Source organism: Triticum dicoccoides, chromosome 2A, assembly GCF_002162155.2.
Source record: "Triticum dicoccoides isolate Atlit2015 ecotype Zavitan chromosome 2A, WEW_v2.0, whole genome shotgun sequence".
Taxonomy (NCBI): domain Eukaryota; kingdom Viridiplantae; phylum Streptophyta; class Magnoliopsida; order Poales; family Poaceae; genus Triticum; species Triticum dicoccoides.
In genome coordinates this window covers 545669319-545679034 of record NC_041382.1, presented here as the reverse complement: position 1 = coordinate 545679034, position 9716 = coordinate 545669319, and the positions used below count along the sequence as shown (strand labels likewise).

Genomic DNA, 9716 nt, shown 5'->3' with positions numbered 1-9716 from the left:
GAAAGACCTCGGTTAAGCTGCTTATATATTGGGCATTAAGATCTATAGAGATAGATCAAGACGCTTAATTGGACTTTCACAAAATACATACCTTGACAAAGTTTTGAAGAAGTTCAAAATGGATCAAGCAAAGAAAGGGTTCTTGCCTGTGTTACAAGGTGTGAAGTTGAGTAAGACTCAATGCCCGACCACTGCAGAAGATAGAGAGAAAATGAAATATGTTCCCTATGCTTCAGCCATAGGCTCTATCAGGTATGCAATGTTGTGTACCAGACCTGATGTGTGCCTTGCTATAAGTCTAGCAGGGAGGTACCAAAGTAATCCAGGAGTGAATCACTGGACATCGGTCAAGAACATCCTGAAGTAACTGAAAAGGACTAAGGATATGTTTCTCGTTTATGGAGGTGACAAAGAGCTTATCGTAAATGGTTACGTTGATGCAAGCTTTGACACTGATCCGGACGATTCTAAATCACAAACCGGATACGTGTTTACATTGAACGATGGAGCTGTCAGTTGGTGCAGTTCTAAACAAAGCGTCGTGGCGGGATCTATGTGTGAAGCGGAGTACATAGCTGCTTCGGAAGCAGCAAATGAATGAGTCTGGATGAAGGAGTTCATATTCGATCTAAGTGTCATACCTAGTACATCGGGTCCAATAAAAATCTTTTATGACAATACTGGAGCAATTGCCTTAGTGAAGAAATCCAAATTTCACAAAAGAACCAAGCATACACTACACCACAGGGCAGTTAACTGCCGGAAGAAATACAAGAACAAAGGCAAACTATCTGCTGGGGATTTTACTACTACCGGTAGAAGTACTTAGTGGCAGTGGAACTGCCGGCAGAAGTGTAGGTACGAGGGCGCACGGACTGCTGGCAAGAATTTCCGTCCGTGAGGACACTTTGTCTGCCGCGAGAACTAAATTCACGGCCCACTATCTGCCGGGAGCGTCTGTTTGGCGGGAGAGCGAAATAATTGGGCCTAAATGCGCGGGTAGCGCGCGTGGACCGCTCAAAGAAAAAAAAACAATTATAATCGTCGGCCCAACCAGATCTTCCCCAAATCGAACCCTCGTCCACAATCCACATAGCCTCCTCCGCCGCCCCCGTACGCCGCCCCCCTCCTCCGCCGACCTAGGCGACCCCCACCGGCGTCGATGGCGCCCGGTGCGGCGAGGTCGACGCCGCCTCCCTCTCCAGCACCAGACCCCAGGAGGGAAGGGTTCATCGTGCTGCGAGCGTGGCGACCACAAGCACTAGAGGAAGCCGTGCTTCTTGCCTCCTCTGTCGTCTCAGGGTCGTCGTCCCACCACCAGGCTGTGGCGCGCACAGACCCCCATCACGGCATCCTCCACTCCGACGGCAGGAGCGGTGCGTGCTCCTCACTATGCTGGCACACCACGCTGCTCAGATGTCAGATCCGTCACGGTGGACTCGATACAGGTGTGCATTTCCTTACCAAAGGTGCGCACCTCTATTTTTCTGCTCTATTGGGAAGCTTACACCGAGCACACTACACGTGTATCCTCTTTCCTGTAGCCTTGCTCCAGATGTTTTTGGTTTCTTACAATTTTGTTGGCTGCTCGGAGGGGACGAGGCTGTTAGACTTTTTGGTATGAGTGAGTTCCCCTAACTTGTTGGGTCGATTTTTTGTTACTGCTACCCCAGATAGTCAGCGACCATGGCCTCTGAACTTTTGTCTGTTCGCGAGCCTGGAGAGCTGACACTTTTCTTTTTTGTGCCTACCTTTGGCCACATTGTTTCTTAGCAAACATTCATAATCTAACATTATATGTATGATTTTCTGTTTTGCCTCTGCAGGGCAACTGGGCAAGAAGGAAGTAGAATGAGGCTGCACCCCTTGAAAGTAGAAGGAATCCTCTGCCCTAAGAAAGAACATGGAAAGAGCACTCTTGGGAAAAAGAAGTAAACTACAATCTTGCAAATGAACAAAGAAACAGAACCTTGCTCACAAAATTTCGCGTGAGTGGTAACATTTCTCTTCACACGTATAATCTGATTTTCAACACTTCAATTAGAAACTGCACGATTGGAGACACTGAGTCATCACATTGGCTAATACAAGTGATTTTTTTTTCTCTAGAATACGCACAAGCATGTGTATCATATGTTAAATTGTTAATAGAAGAAAGAGGTGGAGAGCCCCATCCACGTTTTTACATCCACGGCCTTAGGCCCAAGGTTCACCACACGGATTACTCACGAACTACCCGCCCCGCCTATACAACCTAGCGAACAGCCCCGAGACCTCTCCACGCAAGAGTCCCGCTACATGCCATGCTAATACAAGTGATTTATTTGAGAGGAACACAAGTGACCTTTACCTTAGTTATGCCAGCTCTATTTTCTTTCAGAAAATCCTTTTTATGGATTGATGGTGGGACTTGGGAGCCACATATACATGCGTGGAGGCTTCTCTCTTTGCATAATTTTGTTCTAGATGCTTATACTTTTTTCCTCTTAACTGGGGGCTGTTTCAAAAAGGAAGCACCTCATGTGTAAAAATTGGCTGACCTGCCGTTTACTATTTACCATTTTCTATACAGCCTGAATGTACTGGAAGGAACAACATTTGTGAGTTTATAATCAGCTGTAGTAATCTTGCTATAGATATATACACACTGAAAGTCTGAAAACATGCTAGTAAAAGCTACTTGCTTTGAAAGCAGCATTATGGTTTATATGCAGTCAGAATGTAAATATTCAATATTGCTAGATGAACCATGCTCTCATTCAGACAATGGAGTGGGACTGCAATGCCATTGAATTGAGTGTAAATATTCAATTCTTTTATTTAAATTGTCAGTGAGAGGGAGAGACAGAGAGTTTGTTTCTGTAACACTAACACCACTTAGTTTGTTGAAATACTTTCCTAGAGCGATGTAAGTTCACATAGGTGCCATAATCCTTGCTTAAACTTTCATACTCTAGAATACAAAATAATATTTGTATGCTTTTGCAGTTTGCACTATAAGTGTTATTTCCAGGATAAAAAATTCTTCTACAACCAAACACGACTAATATATCTCTGATGTAATCGATATAGATTTGTAGCTTGTATCATTTACGTATGGTATCCATTTTTTAATTTTATATGTATATAGGTTGTTCATTAACTGGTTGTTGCGCAAATTTGGGTATGGGCTGCTGCATTCTGTCGAGTTAAGATTGACCAAGTCTAGCTGAGTAGTAGACTAAAGAAATTATATTTACAATATTGCATTCTTTCAACTAAAAGGAGAAGTTTACTCAGTCAAATGCTCACTCATGCTAATTTGGAGGCTTAAAAACTCTATGACTCCTCTAACAATTAGAACGCTTACGAAGAGAATATGTAGATAGATGTATATGCGGAAGGACATTCAAGGAATCTTGTGTCATGCTAAGATCTATGTTTAGACATATCATGCTTCTATTTTTATGATCCAAAGGAGGAGAGACATGAACAATTATTTACAAAAGCTTAGCAGTATATATTGAACTGACATGGATACATGTTTCAGTATCAGGCCGATACAGATACGTAAATTTGTCATTTTAATAAAAGCGCCAATACGGGCACACATTTTTCAGCTTGTTTTATGCTAATACAGCTTGATCCATTGCGATCTCACTTAATGCATTAAGAGGACCAGAGGAGCCATCTGGAGGAGAGGATCAGAGGAGATGAGATTATGAGAAGAGAAACAAGAAGGCAGAAGAGGAAGTGAGGTTAGCTAAGGTGGTTGGCGGCTGAATGGCTCGGTGTACATACCTTGGTGGTTGTGCTGACCTCAACCATATAGCTGCCGCTAAGGATCTAAACATTCTAGTATTTTACACGAATTTGTGAAGTTCAACTTCTGAGTGTCGCGACTCATGACTAAACATTCAAGTTGTTAGCATAGCAAAACTCAATATGTCAAAATGAAACTACTCTTGCTTACTTGATCATTTCGAGTATGAATATGAAACAATGGTTATTTATGTCATGTTTATACATATCTTGAACTGTACTGGAAGGTATCAATGTTTGTGAATTCATACTCAGCAGCAATAATATTGCTATAGATACACAGGGGAAGTTTGAAAACATGCAGTAGAAATACATGGCAACTACCATATGTAGCTGTATGCTACTTGCTTTGAAAACATCACTATGATTTGCTTCTTTGCCTGCCAAACTATTATTATGCCAGTATGTATTTTCTATGTGATATTATGTCCATTTTTTTGTGCTGCAGTATAGATCATTTAACAAAGTTATTACCTTATAGCAGTTGTACCATCTTATCTGTTCAGGTTGGCATCACCACTAGAAGATCTTCATAGTAACAACACAATCAAGTGAGGCGAGGTTAGTCTGATCTTCGGAGCATTGCAAGTTTGGTGACTCTTCTGCTGGAGACATGTGGCCCTCTTCGAGTAATGCAGATTCACAGGATAGTGCTGAGAATGGTATTCAAAAGACATCCCATGAATATGGTAATGTACTAATGTCATCCAACAAACGGCTGAGCAGAAAATGTGATAATGCCATTGTCTTATTGGACATGGTTGTAGCCATGAGTCAAGCTCAAACAGTTGGTGTAACTTAGTTGTAAATTATGTTAATTGATGTGGTTGGATGCTACTGAACAAATGTATGTTGAAATGTTGAAATTTTAGTATGAAAGTGTTTGGGGTGCTATTGAATCTCGAGTGAAATTTTGCACCAGGCCTGAACATCATGTTGCCCAGAATAGCCTAGACTATTGGTGAAATAAAACGTGATGGCAGATTATCAGCCGGGTAAACTTGTGTGTGCTGGCAATGGAACTGCCGGTATGTATATTGTTCGGGGCAGATAAACTGCCGGGAAAATTTATCTGCCGGGAGAAGTTATTCCTGGCAGCCGTTCTCGTGGCAGTTCTATCTGCCGGGAGAAATTGACTCCCGACAGTTTACCTGCCCTGTTAAGTGTGTTCTCCCGGCAGTTTACATGCCCTTGCGTTCGTGTTGTGGTGTAGTGACATCAAGAGACGCTTCAATTCCATTCGGGATCTAGTCCAGATGGGAGACATAGAAATTTGTAAGATACATACGGATCTGAATGTTGCATACCCGTTGACTAAGCCTCTTCCACGAGCAAAACATGATCAGCACCAAAGCTCCATGGGTGTTAGAATCATTACAGTGTAATCTAGATTATTGACTCTAGTGCAAGTGAGAGACTGAAGGAAATATGCCATAGAGGCAATAATAAAGTTATTATTTATTTCCTTATATCATGATAAATGTTTATTATTCATGCTAGAATTGTATTAACCGGAAACATAATACATGTGTGAATATATAGACAAACAGAGTGTCACTAGTATGCCTCTACTTGACTAGCTCGTTAATCGAAGATGGTTGTGTTTCCTAACCATAGACATGAGTTGTCATTTCATTAACGGGATCACATCATTGGGAGAATGATGTGATTGACATGACCCATTCCGTTAGCTTAGCACACGATCGTTTAGTATGTTGCTATTGCTTTCTTCATGACTTATACATGTTCCTATGACTATGAGATTATGCAACTCCCGTTTACCGGAGGAACACTTTATGTGCTACCAAACGTCACAACGTAACTGGGTGATTATAAAGGTGCTCTACAGGTGTCTCCGAAAGTACTTGTTGGGTTGGCGTATTTCGAGATTAAGATTCGTTACTCCAATTGTCGGAGAGGTATCTCTGGGCCCTCTCGGTAATGCACATCACTTAAGCCTTGCAAGCATTGCAACTAATGAGTTAGTTGCGGGATGATGTATTACGGAACGAGTAAAGAGACTTGCCGATAACGAGATTGAACTAGGTATTGAGATACCGACGATCGAATCTCGGGCAAGTAACATACCGATGACAAAGGAAACAACGTATGTTGTTATGCGGTCTGACCGATAAAGATCTTCGTAGAATATGTAGGAGCCAATATGAGCATCCAGGTTCCGCTATTGTTTATTGACCGGAGACGTGTCTCGGTCATATCTACATAGTTCTCGAACCCGTAGGGTCCGCACGCTTAACATTACAATGATAGTTTTATTATGAGTTTATGTGTTTTGATGTATCGAAGGTTGTTCGGAGTCCCGGATGTGATCACGGACATGATGAGGAGTCTCAAAATGGTCGAGACATGAAGATTGATATATTGGAAGCCTATGTTTGGATATCGGATGTGTTCCGGATGAAATAGTGATTTTACCGGAGTACCGGAGGGGTTACCGGAACCCCCCGGAGGCTATTGGGCCTTATGGGCCCAAGTGGAGGAAGAGGAGAGGCGGCCAAGGGGCAGTCGCGCGCCCCTCCCCCTCAAGTCCGAATTGGACAAGGAGGGGGGCGGCGCCCCCCTTTCCTTTCCCCTCTCTCCTCCTTCCCCCCAAGTCCTAATCCAACTAGGAAAAAGGAGGGGTCCTCCGGCGCGCCTCCTTCTATGGCTGGCCGCACCCCCTTGCTCCTTTATATACAGGGGCAGGGGGCACCCCATAGATACAACAATTGATCATTGATTTCTTAGCCGTGTGCGGTGCCCCCCTCCACCATAGTCCACCTCGATAATACTGGAGCGGTGTTTAGGCGAAGCCCTGCGTCGGTAGAACATCAACATCGTCACCACACCATCGTGCTGACGAAACTCTCCCTCAACACTCGGCTGGATCGGAGTTCGAGGGACGTCATCGGATAGAACGTGTGCTGAACTCGGAGGTGCCGTACGTTCGGTACTTGATCGGTCGGATCGTGAAGACGTACGACTACATCAACCGCGTTGTGCTAACGCTTCCGCTTTCAGTCTACGAGGGTACATGGACGACACTCTCCCCACTCGTTGCTATGCATCACCATGATCTTGCGTGTGCGTAGGAATTTTTTTGAAATTACTGCGTTCCCCAACACTGAATGCTTCACCCAGCCAACGTGCACATGGCACGAGCCCATCTATCATTGATCGAGGAAAAACAACCACACAATGAAAACGATCAATGAAAATCGAACGAACGAGATGACTGAAGAACAATTTCACCAGGATCTAACGGCCAACGAAGCTCCAAATTGGGGGAGCCCCTGGTGCGAAGTTGCCCGATATCCTTATGGGTTAGAATTGCATGTTATTGAATGCTTGAATTCATGGACATAATGTGTATATGAATTATCAATTAATTATGTTATAGAACATATAGACATGTGAGGGGTTTAACTTGATATGTGCTTATTTCTATGCACCAACATGTGTACGAGAGATGATACTAGTGACTATAAGAGCGAACCCCTAATCATATTTTCTCATAAAGAAACCAACTGTAATTTCAATTACACATTTGTTATTTTCTACAACTAATTACAAAATAGTGGCTAGGCTCGCAGGCCTAGTCCACTCAACCCATGCATGTCATTGGTGTTGCCGCGCATCGCCTCTGGTTATCGTCATCGCGCATGAAGTCAAGGAGTTGTAAGTGTGGAAGCTTGTAGTGCCAAAGCCGCAACTGTCTCCATTCAAAGCCAAAAACGTCTGGCCGATGAGACGTGGCCGAGCTCGTAGCGCCACCGGCATGTTAAGGAGACACCACTAAAGTCAATGATGTCCACACACCGAAGCCGAGGTTGTCCCACATGACATGACCAACGAGGTGGTGGCATCCCCTCGGTGTATTGGCTCATGACTCAAACACGTACGATCGCAATGGTGTTTATCACATTGACCTACAGTGGGCAGAGGGAGGGGCAGCATGGAGAGGAAGTAGAGTACGAGGAAGGTGACGGGAGGGATGGGCTAGGGACAATGAGAAGAGGTTGGGTGGCTGTTCGATGGGGACGGGACATCGAGAAGGGTAGGGACGGAATAGCGTTGCGCGTGGAGGAAAAAAGAGATTACGAGAAATGGGGAGTAGCTAGGGTTTTGGGAGATGTTTTTAGTAGTTGGGTTTGGGCTTTCAGAAGTGGGTTGGACCTATGGAACCATTAACGGGTCAAATAGCACAACCATCACTAGTGTGTAGATAACCATTGATGGGCTGAACCGCTAAAGATTAGGTCCGTTACTGGCCAGATGTCATACTGACGGGCCAAATTTTGTCCTGTTGATATTTCTTTTTCTTGACTTCGTAAATCTCAAGATGATATACCACCCCAGTCTCTTGAATGTGCTCATAGAGATAGGGTGTGCATTTGTGCATGCGTTCATAGGGGTGAGTGTATGTTAAAAAAAAGGTCTAGGTCTATCGTGTTAATACTTCTCACCCGTCACTCAGTGAAGACCCATCAGCAAAGTGTTATGATGGCATAATGACTAGTGACTTTTGTGTTAACTTTCCCTTGCTATAAAACGTGATTTATACTTTAAAAAACAACGTAGCGCAGGGCATAAATTTTCTGAAAAAAACCAACATTGACTTCATAGCGAAAAAGACAAATTTTATTTGCTATTATAGGTCATTATTCATGCTATTTTAATCAAAAATTTATCTTTTTGAAAAGAAGTCAAAGAGAAAATTTCTTTTTGTGGAACTTTTCTCACGAGTACAATGAAAGGTCACGTTTATTTCAAAAACATTTTTCAGAAATTTTTGACTTTTTTTATTAAATTACTATTTTTTTTCATATAAGGTACATATGTATCCATAAACCAAACGTCTGCGTCCTTGGGTTTGGGCTTTCAGAAGTGGGTTGGACCTATGGAACCAATAACGGGTCAAATGACATGGTGGATTCTATTTGACGCTCGCGTGCGTCCAGGAGAGGCGGCTTCGCTGAAGCGCGGGAGCTGCTGCGCACGATGGGCCAGCCCACTTCGCCAGTTAGAGCAGTGCCAGGCAAACCGGTTTTGGGAACCCTAAACCGCTTTTTTTTGCCGTTTCTTTGATTTTTCCTGTTTCTTTTATTTTTTGGGTTCTGTTTTTTATTCTGTTTCTATTTTTTTCCTTCTCTTCTTATTTTAGCCTTTTTTGTTTTCAGAAAAGTTTGAAATTGCGTATTTTATTCATTATTTCAGAGAAAAATCATGGTTTTTAAATTTTGTTCACAATTCAAAATTTGTTTAGCATACATTGCAGAAACGTTCAATGTATATTTTAAATTTTGTTAACTGTATATCACAAAATGTTCAGAATGTATTTAAATTTGTTCAGCATATAATACAAAAATGTTCAACATATTTTTTAAATTTTTGGAATTTCGAAATTTTTGTTCAACTGTTCAATAATTGTTCATGCTTGAAAAGTTTGTTCGAATTTCAAAAATTGTTCATGGTCTTAAAAAGGGTTTCACGTTTGTCAAATTTTGTTCAGAATTTTCTATTTTTTTGTTCTCGATTTTCTTGAATTGTTCGAAAAATTTCAAAAGTTTTCTGGTACTTTAAGCTCTCGCGCTGCTTGAAGACTAGTAAAACTTATCTGTTCGATTGGTTAATTCTATACTTCGCGAGCGGGACATCACAGGTTCGATCCCTGCGTGGTGTATTTTTTGGGAGCTCTCAAATAACACACCCATCACTAGTGTGTAGATAACCATTGATGGGCTAAAGATTAGGTCCATTATTGGCTAGATGTCATACCGACGAGCCAAGTTTTGGCCTGCAGATATTTATTTTTCTAATAAATCTAGGTTTATCATGTTCATACTACTTATTACCCATCAGTCAGTGAAGACCAATTAGTAAAGTATTATGATGGCATAATGACTAGTGACTTA

General features: G+C 42.4%; 1 protein-coding gene across 7 annotated transcripts; it reads left to right on the top strand.

Moving 5' to 3' along the window:
- The first annotated feature begins 1089 nt into the window (after positions 1 to 1089).
- LOC119355283 lies at positions 1090 to 4697 on the top strand. 7 transcript variants are annotated; one of them, XR_005171522.1, is made up of 4 exons: positions 1090 to 1448; positions 1545 to 1618; positions 1827 to 1988; positions 4308 to 4697. XR_005171522.1 is itself a non-coding variant. In XM_037622070.1 (3 exons), exons 1-3 carry the CDS (start codon positions 1163 to 1165, stop codon positions 1848 to 1850), a joined length of 384 nt encoding a protein of 127 aa, XP_037477967.1. In that variant the 5' UTR covers positions 1090 to 1162; the 3' UTR covers positions 1851 to 4697. The 7 variants fall into 7 exon arrangements, 1 of the variants encoding a protein (XP_037477967.1); XR_005171523.1 differs by having other exon boundaries at positions 1827 to 1995; XR_005171527.1 differs by lacking the exon at positions 1545 to 1618 and having other exon boundaries at positions 1827 to 3737.
- Positions 4698 to 9716: the final 5019 nt, after the last annotated feature.

Coding starts and splice junctions, on each gene's coding strand:
- LOC119355283 (XM_037622070.1), top strand. CDS start 1,163: ATGGCGCCCGGTGCGGCGAGGTCGACGCCGCCTCCCTCTCCAGCACCA. Junction 1,449..1,544: donor TCACGGTGGACTCGATACAG/GTGTGCATTTCC, acceptor TCTTTCCTGTAG/CCTTGCTCCAGATGTTTTTG. Junction 1,619..1,826: donor CGAGGCTGTTAGACTTTTTG/GTATGAGTGAGT, acceptor TTGCCTCTGCAG/GGCAACTGGGCAAGAAGGAA.